This window comes from Taeniopygia guttata, chromosome 1 (genome assembly GCF_048771995.1).
Source record: "Taeniopygia guttata chromosome 1, bTaeGut7.mat, whole genome shotgun sequence".
NCBI lineage: Eukaryota > Metazoa > Chordata > Aves > Passeriformes > Estrildidae > Taeniopygia > Taeniopygia guttata.
Window position 1 is genome coordinate 26,199,001 of NC_133024.1, and position 27,717 is coordinate 26,226,717.

General features: G+C 39.9%; 1 protein-coding gene across 6 annotated transcripts; it reads right to left on the reverse strand.

The window, feature by feature from the left end:
* Positions 1–1,275: 1,275 nt before the first annotated feature.
* Positions 1,276–26,910, reverse strand: SPICE1 (spindle and centriole associated protein 1). 6 transcript variants are annotated; one of them, XM_072925645.1, is made up of 18 exons: positions 26,701–26,910; positions 26,185–26,232; positions 24,925–25,071; positions 20,967–21,069; positions 20,091–20,212; positions 18,490–18,575; positions 18,062–18,204; positions 17,702–17,842; positions 16,676–16,941; positions 13,313–13,444; positions 12,531–12,678; positions 10,863–11,087; positions 8,461–8,846; positions 6,931–7,102; positions 5,466–5,568; positions 5,057–5,135; positions 2,838–2,924; positions 1,276–1,421 (listed from the first exon to the last, which is right to left on the reverse strand). In XM_072925645.1, exons 1-18 carry the CDS (start codon positions 26,782–26,784, stop codon positions 1,416–1,418), a joined length of 2,478 nt encoding a protein of 825 aa, XP_072781746.1. In that variant the 5' UTR covers positions 26,785–26,910; the 3' UTR covers positions 1,276–1,415. The 6 variants fall into 6 exon arrangements, with proteins under 6 accessions (XP_072781746.1, XP_072781757.1, XP_041570414.2 ...); XM_072925656.1 differs by lacking the exon at positions 1,276–1,421 and adding an exon at positions 3,903–4,021 and having other exon boundaries at positions 2,754–2,924; XM_041714480.2 differs by lacking the exon at positions 1,276–1,421 and having other exon boundaries at positions 2,754–2,924.
* Positions 26,911–27,717: the final 807 nt, after the last annotated feature.

Here is a 27,717-nt window from a genome sequence, read left to right on the forward strand (position 1 = left end):
AAGCTTTATGCTGCTTTCCCATTTATATTTTTCTGAAGGAATATTGGTAAAACTTTTTATAGCATGTTCAAAAAAATCTTTAAAGGATAATTTCCCTCCTAGACTCTGTGAGTAGCATGGGTATAATCCATTTATTAAATTTTGAACTGGATGCCTCATGCTTTCCTGAACCTATTTTCTGGACATTCTGCCATAAGAAACAAATAAACTGAAAAAGTTTATTTGTTTCTTATGTGAAATGGAAGTCATTGGTGAACAGGACTGAAGAAAAGACCAAGATGACTTGTTGACAGAAACCTGGGAACTTGTCAAAGTAGCAGAACTTATCTTAATGGCAGCCAGAGGAGCATGGAAAATTACTCATTTGGGGGATTTACAAAGAAAAGACAAGTAGAACATACTGCTGGATTGTTTCCTGTTGACCAACAAGTCCAGTTTTGCTGTGAATTTGTCAGCCCTGGGAACTACTGTGTTTCAGAGACTTTTCTAAACGTGGCAGATTTGCCAGGCTTGGTCTGGGAGTACTTGATGCATCATTACCCAGGTGATAGCTCTTCCCCTTTATATCAATCTCATCCAGAAAATCCAACAAAGGATTTACAAACATAACCCAGTTTGGGCAGAACCTCTCCCACAGTCAGCTAAAGATGGATTTGAAATTGTCACTTCAATGGTGAGAGGAGCATTTCTGTGAGGCAGAGGCCGTTGTTATCCCCAATCCTCACTTTCTGCATCCAGCTTGATGTCCATGGACTCACCACATGCTGAGTAAAAGATTTCTTCCTAACATTTAACCTAAATATCTCGTTTTTTAGTTTAAAACCGTGTTTTAAAAGGAGGTGCCATTTGGCCTTTACTTGTGCTGGGCCTCAAACATGCACAAGTAAATTGCTCCTAGCCCAAGTCTCACATGACAAAATTTCTGCAAGCCCATGGGGGAACATTACAGCTGCAACAGAAGGACAACACTGATTTCCTGCTTAGAACACCACTTGGGACAGAGAGAGAGGACTTCTGTCCTGGGATTTCAGAGATTTTCTACAAAGCATTCCTAGGGGAACTCACTCTCCAGAGAAACACCTTCACTACCAAACATCTCCCTTTGCACTCTATACACTCTCTCTTTTAAATCTGTCAGTAGCTTTTCCTCTTAAGGCTTGTTTTGAGCTTTGGAGACAAAACTAAACCGAATCTCAAGTTACCTCATTTAACACAAGCCCATGTATCTTCATTTTCATGTACATTTCTGTGAGCTGCTGATGTCACACATCAAACTTACGCTCCAGCAGGACTTCAGCCACTGCAGTGTAACCTGGGAGAGGTGAAGGAGGAAGGCAGCAGAACAGCACACCTGGCAGCCTAAACCTCTGCCACTCACTAATGGGAGGCTCACCATCATCACACATGGACTTAGCTTAACCCTGAAACAGCAAACAGGAAGTGGATAGGGCATGGAGATGTGTTAACACTTGAAACAGAAAGAAAGCAGCAAAAGATGTGTGGATCTCTCTTGTCCTCCAGATTTGCAACAGGAAAGAGTCTGTAGTTGTCAAGCATTATCCCCCTCAGCTGGCAGCAGCTCTTTGAAGACCAAAGCAGCTGCAGCTAAACCACCCAGCAACACAGGATTTGTGCAGACTTGCCCTTGCTGTGGCTTTTGACCAGACATTCCTGCTTTCCCCTCCCTCCCTGCAGCTTTCCAGCCACCTGCTGCCACTTTCAGCTTTCTGTTGCTATATATATTCTTTTTAATCTCTCCTGAATCCTGCCTACATTTTCTGAAGGGAAGATGAAACCGTATTTTTTTCAAGGAGGCCTTTCTAAGGAAGCAAGTTCTTTCTGATGTCAGGCCATTAATCTTTTTTAGCTTCCTTCAGGCATACTTGAGAGAGGGAAGTGATCTGAAAGGCTGTGAGTTTCTACATGCAAAAGATCATAGAATACTCAGAGTTGGGAGGGACCCACAAGGATCATTGAATTCCAACTACTGACCCTGCACACGACAGCCCTAAGAACAATACCATGTACCCAAGAATGTTGTCCAATCACTTCTTGAGTTCTGTCAGGCTTGGTGCTGTGCCCACTTAATACTGATACTGAGAAGACAAATGGACTTGTTTTTTTTTTTCTCCTTTCCCTTCACTGCTGGGACAAGGAGATAAAAGGGTATAAGAGCAGGTATTTCACTGAGATAGAGCTAGGAACAAAAACCTGGCCTTGCTGCAGGGCAGTGAGAGCAGGGAATTCACTTAGATGAGACTTGAGGTCAGTATGAGGCCTGACCAAGCACACTTTTATGCATATATGTACACAAAAAGAAGTATAAAATCTGACTAGTTCCCTGCAGGAGCAGGTGTTAATCTCATGAGTCAGCATTTTGTTTCAGACAGGTACAGGCCAGCCTGCTTATCAAGCACCAAAGCTTGAGCTGGTGAGTTGAATTCTATCAACAGCTGCAGTTAGTTTCTTGGTCTAGAACAGACAAAAAAACAACTCCCCCATAAAACTCCTGGCACTAGCAGTTTCTCAGACACTGCCTTGAGCTTTACTAGCCTTCAGTATTCCAGCAAACACACTTCCATGAAATCCCAAGGGCAGCTCATTTCTAACCACAGAACACTTTGTGACCCCAGCCTGAACCACAGGAAGTCACAGGCTGTGGAGATGGTGGGAAGTGACTGGAGCCATCTGGAATGGATGTGTCCCTCCCACCTAGAGAGTTCCAAGTTAAAGAAAATAGATGACTCAAAGGATTAATTCCAATCCTGTATTCTAAAATGAATTCTCATTAATTACAGAGCATTTGTAGCAAACATTAGCAGAGGCAACAGCATTACCTGTGGCACTATGGTTATGTAGTCCCATCCCAACTGTGGCACTGCTGTCTCTTCATGAGTTGAGGGATTTCTTCCAAGCAATTTTAACTGTTATTTCACAAAATACAGAAATATAAACCTTCTTCACATCCCAAAGCTAACATTGGAAAAATAAATCATGGAAGCGCCAATGAACATTTGAACAGACCCTCTTTTGAATCTCACTTTTTTATTTTCTAGATCTGTTTAGAAGAACCTTTCCTTTACAAAAAAACAAGTCAGAAAAAAAGAAGCATTATTTTCTTCATTCTCCTATAACTGAACTGACAAAAGGACAGAGGCTGGCTCCATCCTATCACTACCTTTAGGAGGAAATTTCACAATTTAAAAAAAAAAAAAAAGTCTGGTTTTGATACTTGCAGCTATTTTCTTTCCCAGACTTGAAAATTATTTTCATTTTATAGATCTCCATCATAAATGTTTTTGGCAAGGTTTACTACAACCTAAGGAACAGATAACAAAGCATTTCCTCAAAGTCTTAAATTTTATAGGTAATCATTGCTAATAAAATAATGACTACTTTAACAAGTCAAATAAAATGAATATAAGAACCATGGGCATTAGAATATTACATAAACACACAGCAAACCAGCTTAATACAATTATATGTATCAGTTTTCTGTTATATCAAAACCCACATACTTTCAGTATAGAAAAAAGATTCTGATTTTAACTTCAAATACTCACTTTATATTTACTATAAAAATACTAAATGAGATTTTTGAAAAACAATCCTCCAGTCCAGATGCAATCTCTAACATTAACTACACAGAAAACACAATTTTTGGGAGCAACTGTAAACCACAGAAGGAATAAATTCTGTCTGATGCAAATACTTATCCACCAGAAACAGACTGGCTTCCTAATCTCCAGGTTCCTTATCAATGCAGGTCCCTTCCCTCACCTCAGTTCTTCCTGACATTTTATTCCCATATCTTGTGCAAATACATGCGCCAGAAAGTTTCACAGGCAATTTCTAAAACCTCCTGCCTTCAGCATACCTAACAGAGGTATCAAGATGCTTACTTGTAAAGCTCCAGCAGCCTGAGTTTACAACCTCATGAAAAATTTTTTTGGTGAAAAAGTGTAAGGTCACAGCAGTGTGTCCAGCTCAGAAACTCATTCCCAGGGCTTCCTAGATTGCTCTGTAGGGCACAAATACAGTAAGGACATGGCCCTTTTCATACTAATGGCACTGACATAAAAACACTTCAGAATTAAACTGCACATCTGTAGAGAGATATTGTAATTTATTTGTAGTTCATTAAAAATATTTTAAAAAAACAGGACTTGAGGTCAACTTGCTTTACATAACATGCATTGACAATGCAAACCATCCTTCTTCTTTTTGCTTTTCTATCTGTAAAAGAAGAAATCAATTGAGAATAATATACAGTAAATTTTCCATAGATCCTTGTGTTAGGATTGTTGTCTGCCATTGGCACCATGGAGGGAGTCACACCACCTACTTCAAGCCACACCTACCTTAATAATTTCAAAAATTAAAATTCCCTTCTAGGGATGTATAGCTTGCTGTCAGGTTAGCAAGTCCTGGACCCTAACTCGGTTCTCCTTATCAGGTTCTAACCTAATTTAGGACGTTCTCGACACCAGGAAATAGGTTATTGATATGTCCTCATGGTTGCTTTCAAGCCTATAAACAGCTCTTATGATTGGTTTATCAGTCTGTACCACTGCAGATCTCCCTGTGAAAGCATCTCAGCACAGTCTATCCTTTTCTTTGCACATCAGGAGTCAGAAATCTAGACTGGGGCTTTCTTTACATTTGTATTTATTCATCCTTCAGCAACTGACTTGTGCAACAGCTAGGTAAGAGCTTGCTTGCCTCTTGACTCTGGCTCTACCAGTACATCATAATCATGGCTTGAAATTCTCTGGAGCCACCAGGGAAGGACTTCCAGAGGTTTCCTGCACGAAGATGCCACAGCAGAAAAGAGCTACTTATAAACAACTCTGTGGCAGAATATAATGACTGTCACTAGTTCTCAGGTCTCTTCTTACCAATTGTCTGTAATCCAATCTGCCACTAAGTGACTGATAATAGCCTTGGGATATTTAAAACAGGACAGAGCTTGCCTCTCTTCATCCACCTTATGATTATCTTTCTCCTTTTATGACAACATATTAAAATTTTCTGGTTGAAGATTTTTCAGACTCACCTTTGGTCTTTGGCTGACAGAAGTTAATTTGGTACTTTCTGATGTGGCACTTAAAGGTTTGCTGGAGTCTCCTACAGTCCTGGAAATATTCAAAATAAAATTTAAAAAGTTAAAAATGGAAGTGACTACTAGAATGTTATTTCTGATCCCGAGTTAGGACCCCTCATCAGCAGTCATCAACAACACATCTCATCTGTCTTATGTCAGACTGCAGATATTTAAAATACAAACAAAGGAAGTTGCAAAAGAGCTATTAGACCTTTGTCCCATTTGCAGATTTAATGTGAGAAAGTAAGGGAAAATCCACAAAGCCAAAAAAACACACTACAATTTCTCCATTGTGTTCAATTTCTGCTGCATGGGTAATTAAGACACTACAAATATGAAACAGTAAAGGCTGAACTTTTACCTTCTTATACTGGTCACACGGGCATGGGGAACACTGTCATCCTTGGAGCTGTCTGCAGCCACTGCCATGGGACCAGACATTTCAGCTGTCCTCCTTGCATTTTCTAGGTGATAAATAATTGCTTGATTCTGATGAGAACACAGCAACATCGCACAATATTCATTTTGTTTTACTGTTTTTCCCTGAGGCATCACAATCTCTTCCCAATTGCACAGATACACAGACCAGAAATAAAACATCAGGTTAAATGCCAACCTCACATTCACTTTCTGAAAATGACTGACAATGAAAGCAGAGACTCGGAGCAGCTACACACAATGCTCACATATATAGTTCCACAGTTAAATTTTCTGGTTGTTGGCAATTACAGGCTTAGAGACTTCTGATCTCTCATCTTTGCTGCTTTAAGATTTTAGTTACTGTGCTGAATTTACATTACAACAGCCAAACAAGCATTGCAAGTGTTATGAACTGACCCAGGAGTCCTGCATAGGCACCTGCATGCAAATACCCAACACACTGCTCCCTCCTTCCCCATATTCCTCTCTCCAAGTCCTTCCCTCTTTATACATCCTCTGTGGTTTCACAGGACAGATTCTCTGACCTGTACACGGTCACAAGCAGTTTTGCTTGTAATGACAATAACACCATGAAAAGATAAAGGAGCTCTGACCTCCTGCAAAGTAATTTTTTTTATAGTTCTACATGGCAGCTAATCTATGAATCTTGAACCAGCAAGTATACTCCCTAAGCTAATTTACCTCTTTACATGACTGGAAGCTCCAGTTATTCCTTTCTATTAGCACAGGCAGTAACTCAGCAAGACAATCTGATGGAAAGAGTACCCAAAAGACGAAAACTAAAATGGGGCTGAGAGTGGGATGACCGTTCTGCCATAAGCTTTAGAAGCCTGATGTAAATATTTCAGTCCATTTCACCCAGGATTCTGCATGATAGAGGGCTGATTAAAAAGCCCAGTGCTGACCAGCAGAGATTATCAGAGAATCAACTAAGTTGAAAAAGACACCAGAGAGCATCACCTCCAACCTCTGAACACCACCTTGCCAAACAGACAAAGGCACTGTATGCCACATCCAATCTTTCCTTAAGCACTTCCAGGGATGGTGACTCCACCACCTCCCTGTGCACCCTACTCTAATGCCCAACAACCCTTTCTGTAAAGAAGTTCCTACTAATGTCCAAATGTAGCACCTGTTCTTCAGACAAGAACAAACCAAAGAACAGGTTTAACAATGAAGCACAGACTAATTACTAAGAAGATAACTTCAGCAGAGGTTTAGCTGATATATTTTTAGCTCTCTGAAGTAAGAGGTATTTGTACCACACAGGCATTAACAGCAAGTGTACTTCTGACCACAACCACTGATCCAGTAAGATAAGGACTCGCCAAAGGAGAAAAACACTGCCTGACTAGTTTTTGTTTCTCCTGAAGCTGGGTACTTACCAGTGTAATTCAGGGATGGGGTTAGAACAGGAGACAGCATTGGAGGGACTGTATCAGCAGCAGCTGATTTCTGCTGGTCTATCAACTGCAACAGTTTATCCCGTGCTTCTGTACTCTGGCGAGTCAGCTCCGCTATTCTTTCCTCCAAGCTCCTTGATACCATGAGATGACTCTACTTGGATAATGGAATAATTACTTCCAATGAAATATTAAAAATTTTCACCCTAAAGGAGGGCATACAATATATTTCAAGTACTTCTATGCATTTCATTTTCAAACTGAAAGTGAATATAATTATGTAGCACTTCTGTGAAAAATTTGATTTTGGCCCTTTTACTGTCCTTTATCTAAGTTCTCAATTGATTAAACATTACAGTATTTTATACTGGTCTTCCCTCAAGTAGGAAAAATACAGCTGTTGTCTATACAATTTGAGGAAGAAAAAAAAACCCCAAACCCCCACTCAAAAGAACCCCCTAAACCACAAAAAAACAACCCCAAAAAACAACCCCCCCCCCCCAAAAAAAAACCCCACCAAACCCAAACAAACCACAAAACCAAACCAAATAAACACCCAGCAATTAACTATAATTAAGAATATACTTAATCAGAGAGACACATATTCTGAAACCTGCTTTTGCTTCCACAAAAGCAAAAGCAGGTTTCTGGCAGAAGTGTCCTGGAACTCATATTTATGACAAGTTTTGATTTATTTGACCTCTTCCCCTCCCTCTCGCTAATTGCTTCCACAAAAACAACACTTACTAAGGGTTTGCATCAACTTGTACAACCAAATGACTAAATATTACACAACATACCCCAGTGTGGAAAGTGACAACACGCTCAGCCTACATTTAAATGAAGAAATTAACAATCTTTGGGATCCTTAATTTAACAGTCAAGCAGTCACTGTGATAGAACAAAAGACAATAGCAAGGGCAGGGATTTTTTTTTGTGATGTTAACTTCACTCACTGGGATCCTACTAAGTAAGTGCTTAGCTGCAGGTTAATTTTTTTCCTCTTAAACTGAAGCCTTCAAGGCCTCTCCCAAAATCTTTGGGATTTTCATAGAAGAGGACTGACAAGATAGAACCAACAAGCATATACACTATGACCAAACATTTGCAAAGGATGTACTTGCACTAACTTGAATCTCATCTGCTTTTGGGTCAGAGTAGCAGAGATGTATGACATGGCTTTAAATATGCATTTTACAAGCTCGACAAGAAGCTGTGGGTTGGTGCAGTGCTTTCACTGCTAACAGCATCCAAAGTACAAGAGCTTAGATCACATTACAACACCACCTCTTTCTGCAGCATAACCTTATAACCTTCTTCAGAACCCACGTACAACATAGGCCCAATACAAGAAGCTACTGCTTACTGGATTATGGAATAATAACAAAAATCACAAGTCTCCAAGCAAACAAATAGTAAGTGACAATATGAAAGACAAAAAGCACCAGTAAACTATGGGAAAGCAAATCAACAGAAAGGAGATCCAGCCTTCCTTTTCTGTTAAATTCTGACCTGTCCTTGTGAAGAGTCTGGACTGGGATCTGTATTTTGTGTCAAGTCTGGCTGATGCAGACAATCACTTTTGTCTCCAGAGGCACCTCTGAATTTGTTCAGTTGAGCTTTCATTAGAGCATTCTGCCGTGTCAGCTCAGCTATCTGTCCCAGCAGATCACCATTTCGAAGGAACTCTTCAGCTGTGCCATTTTTTCCAGTGTCACCTGGGCAGGACAGATTGGTTTTGTCATGGGAATTCTCCAAGTCTTTGTCTGCAGGAGGAATTGGCTGCCTTTGAGAGATGGGGCAGTTCTCCTCAGTTGTGCTCTGTGTCCTCAAGGAGGAAGGCAAGATCCTTTCCTTGCATGGCTCTCTTTCAGTAGACTGGGAAATGGCTGCAAACACTACAGACACAAAATAAAGAAACAGTAAGAACACTGAGATCCTCACTGAGGAGACTAACAGTGACTTTACTGCTCACTGAGGGGACTAATAGTGACTTTATCACATCAGGTTACTAATAATCAAGCAGAAATTTGAATTGCAATATCTGGCCTGAATGGTGTTACGGTACTGATCAAAAACACTCTATGCAACATCCTGCTGTAAGAACTCACTAGGTGACTATTTCCTATTGCAGTCTTACATTCAAATGATTTAATTCGAGATTGACACAGTAGTCACTAAGAAGATAAATTGTTTTGAATTTCTTAGCTGACTGATCAAATACTACTTCTTAGTCTTCCATTTTCGAAAATTCAGTTACTTTACCTGACAAACTAAGTTTTCCTTTCAGTCATATTTATATTTTATATTTATATTTGGTTATTAACAAAACTTTTAGATTCTAAAAGAAAAACACAGAAGACTTTTCGCATGATAATAAACTAACTACTTAGCCCCTAAAGAGGAAGCACTGTATCCAACAAAAGTAGTGAGGTATTTTCTTGTGGTCATCATCAGCAAAGAGATAACACACCACAGAGACATGTCTACAGTTACAGCACCGTCTGCTGCTATGACAGTCCAACTCGACTTTTGTAACCAAAACCAAATTTTCCATGCTTCATATACCAAATAGCCCATTCCTTCACAAGCTTTAGTTTTTGCCTCTTGAGCAGAGATGAATACTTAAAAATTTACACTCAAGTGTGTTTTATGAAGCTATGAGCATAAAGAAACATTTATTAAGTTTAACATTTGTTGGGCCATCTAGCATCAGTCTTAAGAGAAGAACAATATATTTTAGAGAAATCTTGGAATACAGTTCTGCATTGCTTTTTCAAATGACAGAAGACATCTGACAGTTCTCAATGGGACTGAAACCAGACATTGCTCTTTGTAGAGCAAGACCTTTAGTTCATTTCCTCCAGATTGTTTATGCACCTCCTAACAGCACAGCAGCCCACCAAGTGGCTGAACTAGATATAAACTTACACTTGCCCAGCCAACTCCTTAAAAATCAAAAGGACTTTTGGTTGTTTTTCTGACTTGGAAAAGGCTGACAAAACAATAGCTAAAAGGGAGCAAAAAGGAGGAAAACCCCAAAACCCACTCCTGTACCCTCCTTCTTGTCAGCCACCATCACTCTGGCCATGGATGTAATTATCTACCTCTCGACAAGAGTGTTATCCAGGACCCTGGCATGTCCAGTAGGATGCATGTGCTTTCAGTGGAAATTGCAGCAGGAAACAGCTCAGTTTTAGAATCACAGAGTGTTTCCTTCTGCTCACTTCAGTAAGAATAAATGAGAAACACTTCCCTAATCACTCTGATGAACTTAATTCCTCCCCTGAACCAGAACTGAGCTATGGATACTGACTGAGCTACCTGGTTATCTAGCAACACAATTTCACACAAAATTTCCTCAACCATTTCCTGTGCATTGAATGAAACCCAATGAAACCTGGCTCCCACAACTTCTAAAAGCTCCTTTGCTGGGAAGATTGGCTCAAAGCAGGAGCACACAGCCTACAGACATCCTGTTGTGTCTGCAGCATTGCAGAAACAGAAGTCCCAGGCTTCAGTGGTCCCACCGTTAAAAGGTGACGGGGGCTGGATTACACCATCAGCAGATCTGAAATGATGTGCTGCAGGTCATTCACAAAGAGCTTCAGCAATCACACAGATAAGATAATCAAAATGAGTACAGAATAAAAATGTCAGTCTGGATTGCCTCTGGCAGGACTGCTGCCAGCAGATGGAAAACAGGAAGTGTAAAAGCTGTCCAGCAACAGGCATAGTAACAAAGGAAGTGCCTATCTGGGTGCAGTAGTAGGATATTCCAGCTATTGGGCCAATATATCTAAGCATACCGATTAAAAATTTTCCATGGAAAATACATCTTCAGAGGTAGTGTGAGACTGAAACAGTAACACACACACAGACTCCTAAGTCTACCGCAGTCAAAGAGATCTCACCATTCTGGATGGAAGACAATTCCTGAGTGCTTTTCTGCTGTGGTGGGGACAACAGCACAGCTGGCTGGAAGATGTGAGCTGGGAAGCTTCTACCAGGTCTCATATCAGCTGAGGCACCTGGCCCTGGGTGACAGGTGAAAGGAAGTTCCTCCTGTGGAAATTTCATCATATTTTCCCTATTGCCTGCTTCAGTCCTGGGCTCAGAGTAGGTCAAATCAGGTTTTTCTGAAGACAAAGCAGGGATAAAAGTTAAGCAAATGAACAAAACAAACCAAACAAACAAAAAAAGGAACAAAAACTACTTATAGTGAAATAGCAGTGTAAGAAAAATATTAGTAACAACTCCTATGTTCAGATACCTGAAAAGACAGACAAGAGTAGAATATGTTCCACACCTTTCTTCTGCTGTTCAGGTACAGAATTCTTTCACTCAAGCAAACTATAAATCTTTATTGGCCATAAGAGCAGGAAGAAATCTTACACATAGCCTTGCAATTTCAGGACAGTAGTATGACATCTGTTTGTAGCTCATGCACAAGACTTACAGATACATGACTTGAACAGGTATCTGAGCTGCATTTGGCAATATTCTCTTGAGAAGATCAGACTTATGCACTTCTCCTAATCCCCCATATTATAGATTTGATTGTAACAATGCTGTTAGAAAACAATTCAAGGCTTTCTTGAACTCTGACTTTATTATAATTTAATTCAAATAAGACAGCTCTTCAGTTAAAAATTATTCTTCCTTTAACTAGGGAAGAGATTTGAAAATTCTAGTGCTGTAGAATTGTTGAATGTGAAGGTTTGAGTGTTAGGTTGGGGTTTTCTTGAGGGGTGCTTTTCTGACTGTTTGGACTTCAGATTTTGGGGGGTGGTTTCCTTTTGTTTGCTTTTACAAGACCTGCATCAATCACATCAAAAAGGGTCTGGTATGTGTCTTCTTCCAAAGAAGAAAATCCTTTGAGGAAGAAAGCTTTTAGCTACAGGAAGATTCACAAACCCAACATTTAACTATGTAATACAAGTAACTCTGAGAAACCTTGGGATTCACACGAAGTTACTGACCTCAGGAGCAACAGCAACACATTTAAACAACTGACCAGGAAAGACAGCTGGGAGGAAACTCAGTGGTGAAAGGTGGCTAACAGTCCAAGGTGAATCATGTTTGGTTAGTCTGGCACCAATCTACTGGCTCAGCTTAGCCTGTCTCCATGTCACACATCACTCAGCTGGTCACTCTTGCACAGAATCACAAACACCAAGTGACACCTCTCTGACTGGTGGGTTCTGGGCCTCAGCTGCTGCTGTTTTGGCCAGCAGCGACCTCCAGTGTCGTATGGAAGAACCAATGTGAGACTGTCAGGCCGCTCAGCAACAGGGAGCTGAGATGCTGATTCTGTTGGGTTTGACTTCTTTGGGTTTCTGGGGTTCTTTTAGGAGCCTCAGAATGAAACTGACTTTGGAAGCCACATTAATGGGGGGAAGCTACTGTCCTCCTTGGCTTGTGCCCACAGCAGAACATATGGCCTGTGAATTTAGAGAAGTGACATTCACAGTCTTGCAAGAGCAACTTGTGCAAGCAGGCATCTATTAAATACCAGATTTTCCACTACAGGGATAAAGTAACAACGCCTCTTTCATCCTTCACACATTCATTGTACGTACCTTGGCCGTTTGCTGGGCCTCTGCTTGCAATTCCAAAATGTTTTGGACTTTGTTCTCTTTCAGGTTCTACCAAAGGCAGGCCTTTAAATGCTTGTGTGAGGCACATCAGCTTTTGATCTGTTACTGTCACGTATTGCTGAAGCTTCTTCTAGAGGAGGGAAAAACCCCATACACAGAATTACAGAAATTTGTGTTCTACCAACATAAATTAGAAAATTATATACTACAAGAAGTCCTGAGAAGAAATTTGGTCTCTTAATACTACTGCATGATTCTTTAGGATTACAGTTAGGATTAAATATTTTTGTCTCCACGTTTCTCATTTATAAATCATTTGGTTTGCCTTTTCTTACATGACATTACTTCCTCTCTAAAGTTTATTAATTGCATCATTCCCAAATGTAGCCAATCATCAAATCTACCTCCACTAGAAACTAAAAAAAGGAAAATGTAGTATTACATCTACTCATTGCTCCAGTAGTGTTAACAGTATAGAAGTGTGAAGGAAGATGCCTAAACTTTTAGATGGATAAAATAAAGGTCAGTTTCACAGAACCAGCATTTTCTCAGGCTTTGAGGTTAAATAAAGATAAAAAAACAACTTTCCAAACATTTCATAGCCATACCTGCTACGGTAATTCTCAAGGTCCTCATTCAGTTTTATCACTGTTTATGGTTAAAATCTCCAGAACACGAGACAATGCATCTCAGCCCATATTTGCAACAGAACTCATAATTCTAACATTTATCCTGATGGGTAAAAAGCAAGGAGGGCTCAGTACCTGCATAGTAATGTTTTCTTCCCTTACTTGAAGAACCTCAGCTGTCAGAGCATCAATCAGCTCTCTGTGTTCATTCAACATCTCCTTCTGCTGCTGCCTCACCATCTCTTTCTCATGCAGTTGCATTTCAGCCTAAAGATGGAGAAAAAAAATTGAAAACTTACTATAAACCAATACAGACTCATATTTGAAAACAGGAGTCATCATAACATCATAATGTAACAGCTTTTCCCACTACTGCTAAATTTCATTACTTTCATAACGAAGTGGAATTATCTGGCTTTGGGAACTGTCAGAGAGCTTACTGTGCATCTTTGATCCTCCAGGACACTGTAGGGAATCCTTGCTCTTCTGCCTTTACACGATAGAACTAAAGCATTTTCTCTCTGCACAGATAGAGTTTCTTAAGTCACTGAATCTTCATGCAGGAATCAAATAATTCCAGGTGTGCTGATGCTCGTCAGTTTCCCATGCTACTTGTGCCTAATCTTTAGTTTCCCTAATTCATTAATGAAGACAAATTTGACTAAGTCAAGGAGAATCTACTTGTTTTCTAATGTTTTCCTTCAACAGAGAAGAAGTTCTAGAGGGTTTTAAAAGTATGATAACTAAATAGCTCTGCATCCACATGAAATGAATTAATAAATGAATATTTTTGAGACTAACTCACTGCCACTAGACACAAAGACAGGCAGATACACCCCCCTTAATTATATGAGAAGCAAACCATCCATTTTCTGTTTCCCTTCCAGCTAGAGAGGAGAGGGTTTTTTGTATTGATCCAAGTGAAGCATACTTCAGAAAATGGATAAAGAAACCTGTACCTGGTCTTCTCTTTTCAGAAATGAAGGACAGCACAAAAGAAGCACTTCTCCCCTGGCAGCAGCAATGAAGATTCTGATGCCTTAGATCATCTGGACCAGCTACTGTATCTACTAATCTTACACAGCACTAACCTAGTCTTGGAGGAAAAGCTTCCAAGCAGCTCTGTCCTACGTTTATGCACAGGGAAACCATCAGGGTTAACATCTATTCCTATCCCTAGGCAGGATTTAAGTCTGGTATACCCTGAAAGAAGTATTTTCATCCCAGCCCACTGCCAGGTGTGGCTCTAATCATGGGGGCTTTAACACTGCACCAGAACATGCAGCAGACAGGAAGAACAGAGCAGCACAGAGCCAGGGAATATGACCATACTCTTTTTTGTCATGTGGGTCTGGCAAAGAAACAGCTTTCTCAGCAGAATGAGGGTGAGGAGGGAATGATTAATTCTAACATCTGGAAGGTGATCTAAAAATCAGTTTAGAAACCAAATCAGATTTATCCATTTCACTTTAAGAATTTAATATAGTTTTGCAAATATTTCAGAAGTTTCTTTTCCTCCTTTTCTCTAGCCTCTTCCATAGCCACTATTTCCTTCTTATAGGTGTTGATTTATTAATCACTTAATAAAAACACTTTCATGGGAGATTCCTGAATTCAAATTTCTCTTTCTACTTTTTAGATACAATTGTAAGAATAAATTAGGCAACATCTTTTATTGCAATTCTTCTGATTTTCTGCAACAAAACTGGAAGGAGACAAAGGGAATCTCTAAAACCTTTGAAACTTCATGAAGACTGACTGTTTAACTAAAATCAGGGGCTTTTTAAAGATCCCCTGCAAAGTCATTTTCCTAAAAAGCACTGTCAGTTATAATTCAGGCATTGGAAGTCTGCTAACTCTGTTGGCTAGGCAAGACAGATGGTGCACACATGTGCTTGATCTATGTCTGGCATCACAGGGACCAGGTTTTATGAAACACTCTAAGACAGGCTGGGCTTCTTCCCAGCAAATTCTCAAATTATAATGATAATTAAACCTTCCTGCAAAGGAGAAAAGTCACTTTAGGATATGAATGCAGTATCTATCTCAAGCAAGCCTGAATACAATTAACCACATTATGCAGCTTGAGTGATTTTGTAATATTGCTTACTTAAGAATTTAGGTAGTAAATTTGTGTGTGCGGCAGACAATTATGCAAACAATCAACTTCTGGAAGGATTTAATGGTAACAAGAAAAATTATGAGAGTAGCTTTGGAAGACATCTGAGGCTCAGGAATAATGCATTTCTGTAGAAACATGAAAGATTATCTAAACGGGATTATAACTGCAATTACAATTATAAACACAAACTGGATTCTATTAAATTGATGTATTCCTAATCAACAGAAAACATGCTACTGAAATCCTAAGAGCCTTCCTTAGGATCTTAGAAGAACCTAAGGAAGGTTCCTTAGGCAAAAGAACCAAATTTAATTCTCTGCTTTGGTATTACAATTTTAACAAAACCCAAGCATTATAAACTTTTTTTAAAACAAAAGACTTTCTCAGCTGAAGTCCATCTTATGATGGCAGTTGCTTTTCACTATTGGATTGATTATTTACTATTTGCTTACAGGACTTAATCAAAGTAAATTCTTCCATACAGATTAAATACAGAGTAATACAAAGATTAAGTTATTATATATCTGGTAAGAAAAAAAAATTAAAATAAGATGGGTTTCCCCCTTTCAATTATTATACCCCCTGAAAAGGAACCAAAATTAGACAGTTCCACATTCATTAGAGATCTATTACCTTTGCTATAAAATAGAGCATTAGCATTTAGATAATACAATCTGCTGCACCTATTAAGAGTGCAGGAACTGTCATAAAGTAGTTTAAAACGTCACACAGAACAAATGAATCTGTGAGGCACTGCTGCCTCTTAATAGCTCTGGGATACAGATTAACTAGTACACTCTTTGTTTTTCCTTTTCTTTGTAAAAAAAAAGCTTCTACATGGCACACAGGTGATCTTTATGGAATTCCATTAATTCTTAGCTGTGCATTCTTACAGTGAGCACTTCAGGTCATTCTTGCTTAAGGTAAAGTTTCTGTTATGGACAGTAAAAAGAGGACTAAGGAATCCCTCAAGGAAAATAGGGGATTTGGGTCCACTGCTCTGATGACAACAGCATCACCTTTGGGAGGCGAAGGAAGAAAGTGAATTCGAAAACAATGCTGTAGTTATTACCCTGCTACAACTCTGAATATATTTGAATAATAATTTTGAATTATTTCAGTGGGTATTTTCTGCCCTTAGATACAGATGTTCACTGCAGTCAACTCCTCCATTTTCACTAGTGATACTAATTCCTAACAAACCAGCTCCTGACAAACCAAAAGTTTTAACTCCTAATTGCATGCAAACCTAGTAATAACTACTGATAAGTTCAATGTAAAATGCTTGGAAGCCAGAAAAGACCAAAGTTCCCATCTGTAAAATAACTTTACACCCTTCTTCACCCACTCTCCAGGAGCAGTTCTAAGTCTCTCACCTCTCTGAGGTAGCGCATCAAGCGACAGAGAGCGTTCACCAATGACAGAGTAAACCCAGACAGGCCTTCACTCCTCTCTTTTTTGGGGACCTCACGACCTGTACATCGCTCATATTCCTCCAGTTCACGCTCTACTTCCTGGATCATGTGGCTGAGAACATCTAGGCTGGGTTTGCTGTCCCTCTGAAGGTCAGTCTGGATTAAATTAGCTGGAGAATCACCTCTCTTCTGTCTTGCAGAGTTCTGTTCAGCTTGCTTTCTTTTCACTGAAGGAGAAGAAAAAGAGGTAATTGGAATTTCAACTTGTTTAGAGATCTTTGCAGTACCAATGAAATTGCATTGTTTATTGAAATAAATCAAAGGAAACGCCCTCTCTTGCCATAAGATGAAACAGACTATCAAAGAATGTCCCCAGTTATTCCAGCTATTCTCAGAGCCTAAAAAGCACATTTTTTGCTGCCACAGTAGTACCTCTCAAGCACAACTGCTTGGTGCTTTTATCTTGGATACACCTGTTTGCATTTTTCTCCTTTCCAGTTAAATGCATGGAAATAGTTTGCTAATGAAAAACATCTGCTGCTTTCTCATACTCAGTAAGCAACTCTCCTTACATATTACAGCTTGTAACTGATGTCAGTCCCCTCATACAAACACGTAGAATATGGGGACTGAAATGCATCCTTAATCTGTGCAGCACAGAACACAAATCTGGATCAGAACTAGAGAAGTCTTGCACAGGAGAGAATTCCATGACCAGCAAGGTAATTGGCAGCCTCAAAGGGCTGTTTTATGGTTCCCAAATTCCCATGGACTCTGCTTTGCCAATGAACATGCAGAACACAGGAAAATACACTAGACAAGGAGCTGTGGAACATCCAGCCTGAGAAATACTCAAGACTCAAGGACCCCCTCATCAAACTTTGGTATTAGCCCTTCAATGACTCCCAGAAATCCCTTCCAACCCACACTTTCTTAAAACATTAAGGACCTTGGACAAAGGGTATTTTATTTTTAAAAGTACTTAACTCTTTGCTGCAATTTGCTTTTGTTTTCTTGAGTTTGGGTTCAGCACTTGTCTCACAGTGTCACTGGAGTCTACAGACTCTTCTTCATCTTCATTCCGAAGTCTTGAACGTGTTCTCTTGATTACACTGGTAGCATTGAGGGCTGATTTAAACACAAAACAAACAAAAAAAAGTCAAATATTTCAGGCATGTTCTTAATACTAGTGGGTTCTAGAGTAATTGTATTATAAGAGATGGCTTTTTAGTCTGGAAATACATCTGAGCCAAATCAGCATACATTTCTGTCTCTGACCCCTACAGGAACTCCAGACAGGATCCTACGAACACCCCAACAACCTTGCTGTGATTTGGCAAACCCAACCTGAGTGATCCAGTGAAGGAGAAACAGTTGTTGGAGTGCAAGGCACATTGGATTCCTGTGATAAGGTGGATTTTCTCATATCCTTTTCAACCCACAATGGAGAATTCACCAAGGAATTTCCTTTTCTCAACAACCGAAGTAGCCTATATTCAAAACAAGAATAACAGTGAATTGTAACAGGACAATGGCATGATTCCAGATTCTGTCTTGACAGAGCTCCTAAAATTATCTGCAATTGCTCAGATGAGTTCCCTACTCACTCTCGTTCCCACTCTCAATGTTACAACAAGGCCTTTCCCTGGAATTCTGAGATCAGGAAAGGAGGGCAAAGGGAAAGAGAAGAACTAACTTAACTATACCCATTCAACACCCTTTTAACTCCACCCGTTTCCAGTGTCAAGCAGGTGGAAACCCATATTTGTACTGACCTGTCAGAATTGATCCTGGATTTGAAACCCAAAACATCATGGTGTCCATCTTCTCCTAATGCTTCCTCCTCCTCTTCATTAAGAGCCTTCTCAAGAGACAACAAAGAAAACAAAACAGAATTCAGAAGAAGTCAGAGACCAATTTAATGGAATTGTTTCAAGAAAAAAAACAAAAACATTTGTTTTAGTCTTTCCCCCCAAAACATATTTAAAATAAAAATACCACACAGAAAAAAAAAAACCCAAATCCACACCCCTTTGCAGGAAGTTCTGGGGGACTTTAGTACCTAAGAAACACTGATAGTGACAATTGTCTCTGAAAATAACAAAGCAGGTGACTAATTCAATAACCATTATTTTCTTTGTATGATTTATATTAAATATGAAAAGCCATGCAAATTAGAGGATAAAATAAAAGCCATTAAGGCTGTACCAAAACAGAGATATAACAGGAAAAATATGGAAAAGCAACATGAATCCATACCATTTATAACATTTCAGTCATTTGACATTACAAGCTAAACAACTTCATAATGAGACCTGAAAAATTACATTTATAGACTGTATGTAAAATGCAACTAGAACAAAACACAATCCTATGTACTACATTTACAGCTAAATATAAACAACTAAATTTGGAATCAGGGTTGCTCAAACTACCAGGTTTCTGAGCTGCTGGACAGGTTTCACCAGATAGCCTTTAACTGTGATTTTTGTAGGTACATAAGAACTCACAGAAGCTTCACACATAATCAGTGCCTGTTTCTTTTAAAAATTTCAGCTTATCCTGCAGCTCGCATCCAGTGATACAGCTAACAAAGGTGCTGCAGTTCACTCCTCATATTAAAAAAATGGAAAAACAAATACCACACCACAATACCTAACACAGAAGTACCACAACTCAAATTACAGGTATTTTTGCAAGACAATAAGAAATGGAAGTAGAGAACTGTGGGAATATGACACCATCACTTTTGCTCCCAACAACCTGTTTGGTCTTCATCAGAGAGAAGTTTTCTGGGAGTATCACATGCCTGTTCTCAAACCCCAGTGAGCATTCCTGGTACAATATGTTATTAAAAGAAAATGGAGCACAAAGGCGAACTAAATTAAGTTTTGAACAATTTTTAAATTGTTTACAACAAATCTGAATAAATGTAAAATAATGTGAAATATTAAAAGTTAAACTTGTAGGAGTCATCAAAGCTGTGGAGTGAACTGGGATACAAATGGCTGTGTCCCCATATATGCAGACATAATTGGTAGATCAGAGACATATTCTGAAATCTGGCAATTAGTTAAGTGACACAGAAGTTCTTCTCTTAGACTTTAATCACATTGTATTCTTTCTAAGCATTCCAGAATTTAAAAAGGAGGGCATGCTAATTTGAGAGAGCTTCTAGAAGACATAATGATTTTGTTTCTCATATCCAGTAGTTAAATCAAAAAAGAAACTCACCTCTGTTTAATCATGTCTTCTATGAATGTTATCAACAAAAACCAATTTAGTTCTGCTTGGAAATTCTTGTCTTTGAATAGTCTTATTTTGTTTAAACAAAAAATCCAAAGGATGTGTATGGATGGAACACAATATACATTACCTGGGAATCCATGACAGATTCACTAAGGATGGAAAGCTGGCTGGGAGGATGACTTTTTTGTACAATGGGTCCTTGAGATGATTCTAAGTCACAGTTAGGAGCCATTGTTACATTAGGAAAACCTAGAGGAATTAAACAACAGAGGAAAGAACACAGAGGGCTTGGTCTGTACTTATGTTTCAGGACTTTGTACTGAAAATCAAGCCCCTGTACTTCACAAAAAAAGGGTCACAGGGATGTCACTTTAAACAACAACCAAAGACCGACCACAGGGTTAATTTAATACACTGGGCCAGCTTTTGTCCTTCCCACCTGCATAAATTCACTTGTGCAGAACCAGCTTGCAGGATCAAAGTCACCAGGAACAAAAGAGAATGGCAGCCTACAGAGAAAAGCCCCTAGGTTTAAGATTTCATATACAGCCAGCCAATCCTGCCTTCCAGCATCACAAGGATCCACAAGCCAAATTAAGAAAAGGAAAAGCTGATATTGCTGATAAATCATCAACCATATCCAAGAGCAAAGAGTCAGCTCATGCAGCAATGAGAATCAGAACTATGGCAGCAGCTCAAACTGGTGCTCTGCACAGGCCAGTAGCTTGGCTGTGAAATGGTGAGCATAGAGGTGTTTCAGAGCACCTGATGTGAAATTCCACATTGGAGCAATACAGTGGAGTAACCAGCCATCAGTCCCTCTCCCCTGCCACAGGAGCTGATAGCCTCACCTGTGTTTCATCCAACAGGAACAGGATCAATCACACCACATTAGACAAGGAGATTAAAGCAGTTAAAAAGGAAGCTTTGCAAAGCAAGACTATTCATGGAAAGCAAGGAGATCATCTTAAATGTGTTACCACATAGAGATGAGATGTTCTACCTGTTCGTGTGCGAGGAGCAGCCTCAAGCAAGTCTTTTGCCACAGCTATAACCTGACCAGATCGTTCCAATACATCTTGCCAATGGTGCTGATCAGACAGAATCTGAAAGTATAGGGTATAAGGAAACTTTACACTGAGCAGACTGATTACTTCCTTTTTTTTTTCCCTGGTATTGTTCCTATAAACAGTTACCAAGAGCACAGCCAACAAGAGAATGTTTGCAAAGTTGGTATTGTGCAATTAGATCCTAAATAAGATAGATCAGAACACCATACTTCATTCACAGTAATTAGAATTCATACAGTTTTTCTGAAAAATTAAACAGTTATTACTTCTTAAGTCCCCATCAGCACTGACTCTCTTTAGAACAAATCCTTTCACTCCCTCTTCTCCTCCCAGCCTGACACAAGAAGCCGGGTATTTATGACATGCTCATTAAAAAAAATATATATATTGCAATTAAAAAAAAAAAGCATTCCTCAAATCATTTGATCTCAATGTTAAGTCATAGAACACTTACGTACATCTGACACCCAAAACATGTATTATTTGATGATATTCGAATCAATTCAAGCAGACTTGTTTCACTTAGTCTTGCCTCCTGAAAATCCTACCTAAAACTTAAGCCACATACAACCAAAAGTTCCAACAGAGATAAATGCAGCTGACAACATCTGGCATCAGAAGACGTTTTGGAAATCTCCAGAAGATACAGCTTCTGTATTCAAATTCTCTCTCTAGTATTTGAAGTCCATCACAACAAGTTCCTCCCAAGGAAGGATGTCTTGGGAGTGCAAAGCAAGAGGCATGCAGCTACCAGGAGCCAAATGGAACTGACTGGGGATGGGGCTTTGCAAGCAGAACACAATGCTCCTCGCTGATGCCTGGCTTCATTCAAAAGCTGGAAATTGAAAACTAGTAAAATTATATCAGCCTGGGGAAAAGGTAGATATTCCTAAACATCTGAGAGGAGATATGTAAGTGATGTCCTTCATCGTGGTTCATCAAATTGATTCAGAGACTGTGAGTACTTCAGAAGACCTCACAGAAAATGCTCATGTATGCCCTCTACTCAAAATTTGAAAACTGACTGACAATTTTTGCTCCTTCAAGAAACATAAGAAACTGTTTTGAAACAGTTTCACAGTACTCTAAACTGCTATCTCCACAGAGTTCTTCTCAACAGCCCTTGGTAAGTTTGCTGGCTTACATTTAGCCTCATACAAAAAATTCTAGGCAATGGCATTTCACTTACTTTTCCTCAACCTCCTATTTTACGACATGCTTTGTTATGTCAAAGTATCCCTACACATCTGAGTTTCATGTTTTTCTAGTCTTTTGAACTTGCATTGCACTGCAGTAAATTAGACTTATAATAATTTAGAAAGTCAGTGAATATTCATCTTTCAAGCAGTTCACAGATCTCATTTTTCAGACCACTGTTCAATTTTCACATCTGATAAGATTAAATCTAGTCTTTCCATCTAACATCAAAACAATGCAGGTTTTTAGATAAAGTTATTATACCAGATAGGCAGAAGAAAAAAATATAGAAAGAAAAAAAAGAAAAAAAGTTTATATGACTAATTTCCGGCAGATAATTAAAATTAGAGTGATGTGTGTAATCAGACAAATATTATCCTGATTAGTTTGTTTTTACCCTCCTCACTAGATCTTTTTTGGCATCAGCAGGTTCCTAAGCTCTACCCTCCTGCTGAACACATTATGAACATTTTTAGAGCATTGCTCCCAAGGTAGATTAGCTCACATTTGCTTGTGAGGAGAAGAAAAAGTGGTGTCATATTGTAACCCCTTTAGCCCCACTTACATACCCTGGATAAATTCACTGAGCAGTGTGCTTTGTCCCAGTTTAGTATCACCTAATTTCATTAAAAATCACCTTCCCTCCTGTTTCAGATTGTTATCGAAACAAAATAAACAGGACTCATCCTAAAATCTCTCCACTACAGTAATCTATTTACCTCTACTCTCTGGTGCAATGCACTAACATTATTTGTTAAGCTGCTAATAAGTTGCTACAGGACCTATCCGTGTGGTACCTACATATTCACAGTCCTAAGTTTCAGAGTAAACTCATTATCTTTTCATTCAGATTTTTATGCAGATGAATCCCCCAAATATTAAAATTTTGCTTATCTATTTTGTAACTCTTTTGTAATGTCTTTCTGTTCAACACACAACTACATGAGAAACAACACTAATAGCAGCAACTATTCAGTTTTTGTCTCTGCAGTTGAGCAGGATTCAAGAGGCTTAGAAAGTTACACTCACAGCACTAAAAGAAAAAGATCACCAAGGTAACAGAGACAAGGAAACAATTCTCAGTGATTGCACTCTATTGGGAGAGACAGTCTCCACAGTTACTTGGAAAACAGGACCAGGCAATGAACAAGATTTAAGTTAGGGAGAGGTGAAAATGGTAACTCTTCTCTGTCTGTTTTGTTTTTCTCTAGACACAAGAAGTCGCCAGTGTTTGAAACAGCAGCTGCCAGATTTGTTTAATCTTGCCTGGCATAATTTACTTTTGTCTTCTTTTTCACTGATTCAGAATAAACACAGAGTAAACTGAATAACTATAAAGGGGAAAATCACTCAGGAGGATGTGAGATTTGTACATTTTCATTAGAAACAGCAACAAATACAGAAGATTATTTCCTAAACATGAGTTTCACATCTGCAAAAGAATGAAGTCACATAATAGGTAGGCCACCTAATATTAGAAAATATGGTTTAATCTACCTTTTCCGAAACAGAACTTATTTCTGCATGGAAGCGTTATTGAAACTGGGCTGCATTAAGGAAAGTCATGTAGTGGTTCACAGTGGTTTTTGAATACTCTGCTGAAATATCCTTGGCAGAAAAGTACCAGAATAACAAAAGTCCAAGTCTGAGGCTTAATCAGTGAACTACCCATAATACAAAATTTCTACTCTGACTGCAGAGAAAAAGCTTTCTAATAGAAAACTAGGTGGTGATCTTCAATTCTAAGTATTTGCATTTGTTTGTCTATGTTCTCTTGAGTGTTCTCACAGTTCAGAAAGTGACTTCTGAAAAATTCTGAAAAGACAAAACAATGAAGATTGTGATAGTTAGTCCACTGCACATTTAGAGCTTGCATATCATGTTTATTTTGACTGCTAAGTGAACATTGTTCATCATCATTCTTTACCAGTAGGAACAATTCTCAACCTGTTCCACTAAAGAGGTCTGAAAGCTAATTTTCAGATGAGTTTTCTTAACACACGGAAGGAATGACCTGCCATGTGAAAAAGGAGATCTAACACCACTTTTCAGTGACAGCCACTCTATGTTAACTAGGCTTAGGTTTACTGCTACAGTTCAATATTCAAAAGCAAATTCAATGATATATTTACAGTCAGAGTGCTTTAGAATGCTGATAACAAGCTTTTCAATCTTCAGATGACAAGCTTGTCAGCCATAGCTCATCAATCTTTATTACGTCAATTTTCCTCCCTTAACAACTTCTTGCCTCACCCTTTCAGCCCCCTTGGCACTGCACTTTCTCTGTTTAAATAGCAATGTGCCTCCCTGATAGAGAAATGTTCATGTTTGCATCACAGAAAAATGTCAGACACGAGGAAGAAAAGGCAAGCTGGCAATAAAAACCCAAAGAATACACATACTTTTTACAACAGTTGAACTCTGCAAACAGTTCCTGTTCAGATGAAAAGAGGCCTGCAGAATTACAGAGGCCATAGCCAGGCAACCTGGGTCAAATGTGCAATTCTAGGTAACAGCTGGTTTGTCAGACAGTCCACTCCAATCACTGCATGCATGCAGCACACACAGCATGTGCACATATGAAATCAAGTTGTCCAACAAGAGGAGCAACTGTGGCTTCCTTGTGCACGAGTGGTTTTCCAGGAGTGCTGCAGATCACCTGCAGCCGGCTGCAAGAGCAAATTTAGCTCTCACCTCACGCATCAGAGCCAGCTTCCTTTTCTCCGAGGAATCTGCATCCACTTGCCTTTGCTTCTTCCATTTTCTGTTCAGTGCTTTCTCTTGGAGTTCCACATGAGCCAAGGCTTTGTTTTTTGATTTGTGTATTTCACGGCGACGGAGCTACAGAAACATAAAATAAATAATTTCAAAAATCAATCTTAAGCAAAATTTGCAGAGCAAAGGTAACAAGCTCTTCTTGGTTTTATCGCTCATGCACCAAACATTATTTATGTTAACTTCACAATAGTGCCAATGACAACCTCATAAACATCCAGAAGTGTAAAATGCCATCATTACCATCCAAATTTAAAGCAGTTCCAAAGGTGAATGGGGAAAGTCTCAATTTCTGTCTGCCCTTCACCACTGACTCAGTATCAGTGTAAAGGGAGGCAAGAACCTAACACCACCACCTATAAGGTGCATAAAAAGACATTGTCCTGATTTAACATTGCAAGTCACCAGACATAGTGTCTTCTAATGATTATATAGAAAAAATATAATTTAAATAGACATTAAAGAAATTAAATATGTGAGGTGCTTGCTAAAGTCTCTAGAAGCTATCAAGGTAAGCACCTGTAGAACCAAGTCTTTCTCTGCTACTGTGACCATCTGTCCTGACAAACCTGTCAAAACTTATAATAATAGCTCATACTGCCTCTTCCATCCTGGTAATTAGTGCTACCAAGAAAATGTAAATACACATCTAAATACATGTAAATACAATGTAATTAAATAAATGTAAATATACATTATCTGTTTATTGCAAAGAATTCATATACTTTGCAATCAACGGGTCACTCAGTACAAACAAATTGTGTTAAATTGTTTAAATGAAAATTAAGTGTTTTCAGAATTAGAGAGGTTCATCAGAAAAAGCACATCTTTCAGTCCTTCCCAGCAGAAGTAAGACCTTCAACTAATGCACTGATCTTTCATGTATTTATGTTTTTATTATTTTATGATGGTACCCAATTTATTGAAATAAAAACTGCAGCTACTGCTTCCCAGTGGGAACAAGAAACTGAAGAACAACTGCCAGAGCTGGGGATGCTCAGTATCATAAAAAAAAAAAACAACCTGGCACTAAAGAGACAACGCATTCAGAAGCTTGAAAAACAGATTAAGCATTGGCAGAAAAATATCCCTGTAAGCATGGCAAGCACTTTTTTATGTCAGACAATCAGCTAAATGTCCTTGCCACAGGGATAGAGCAGTGCCTGCTATTAAACTTACGATATCCTCAGGAGTTGCACGGTGCACTGTCAAATCATGGACAGTACTCTGTGAAAAGGAACCAGGGAACACGTCAAGGGTCGTAACTGAGGGCAAACTTTTTTATTTAAGTTTTATTAAAAAAAAAAAACAACCAACTTTAAATTGCAGTACAATTCGCCTAACACTATACTGCTGTGCACCTTCATGGCGCTGCAGAGGGTCCCACCCTCGGCGAGGCGGCCGCCAAAAACGAGACCTCCACCAAACCGGAGCGTGCTCTTTCCCCAGGAGATGCCGGAGGCCTGGCCTCTACATAGGGGGGCCATTCCTACACTCTACATTCCAGGGAGGGCCAAGGAAAGCAGAGGGGCCGCGTCCCCTCGCACACGCCGCGTCTGCCGGCCCCGACCCACACGCAACGCGGGCGTTTCCATGGCGCAGCCCTGCGGAGGGCGGTGGCTTCCCCGTCCGTGGGCACGGAGGCTCCGGGGCGTTCTTCCCAGCAGAAGCCGCCCGGCAGCGGGGAGCACTTACATCCCAGTCCCGCCTGGCCGCCGCCGCCTTTCTGGGGCCCTTCCTGCCGGCGGCGCGGGGCCGCGGCCCGCGGAGCAGCGACATCGCGGGAAGGGGCGGGAGCGACGCTGCCAACGGCACCGGCTTCGCTCGGCCCGCCCTGAGCCAGGGGCGGAGCGAGGCCGCCACCGCCTCCGCTTCCCGCCCGCGCAGGAACGGCAGCGCGGCTCCTGCGCCGCTCGGGCTTTCCGTGAGGGAGCAGTCTCTGCCCCCGCCTCCCTCAGGGCTGCAGGGCACAGCCCCCACCGCCTCCCTTCAGCACAGCGGTGCCCTGGCCCCGCCGCAGCCCACTCCACGGGAGCTGCCCCTGGCGCTGCCAGTCGTCTTCCATCCCGCCTCGCCTTCATTTTTCTACTCCTTAACTTCGCTGTTGCCCCACCTCGCTGCAAATACCCCTCCGAAGAGATCTCTCAGTGTCCTGCTGAGGAAGCCTTGGGATTTTCCCCGTGCGAAAATGTATTTGAGATGCTGTTATAGGTGGTTCAGAGCAGAATGTCACACAAGCCATGAAATTAAGGTGATACGAAATTAAAGAGTGGCCCTCGTTTCAATGTAACAAACAGATCTCGTTAGCTGTGCCAGCGAGGAAGGGTGTACCTCGGTAGCCACAAGGAATTTCTGGTTTCAGTGAAGCAACTGGTGGTTCTGAAATGAGTTCACAGATAGGTGCAATATATTCCCTACATACTTACCCCATTATATGCCACAGATCATCATCCACTTCCCTCCTCACAGGTAAAGACATGATGTAATTACTCCAAAAGGTCACAGTTAACATTTCGTGTGTAAAGAGCATATTATATGGTTGGCTCTTTGCAAAGGAATACTGTATGTGTTGTATTAATTAGTTTTACTGTATTAACCTTTTTAAAGTAGTGTGGCAGATACAGCTTTAGGTTATAACATAATGTTAAAATTGAACCTATGCGATGTAATATATTTTTTTATCTAGTTCAATAAAGGGATCAAGAAATTGTT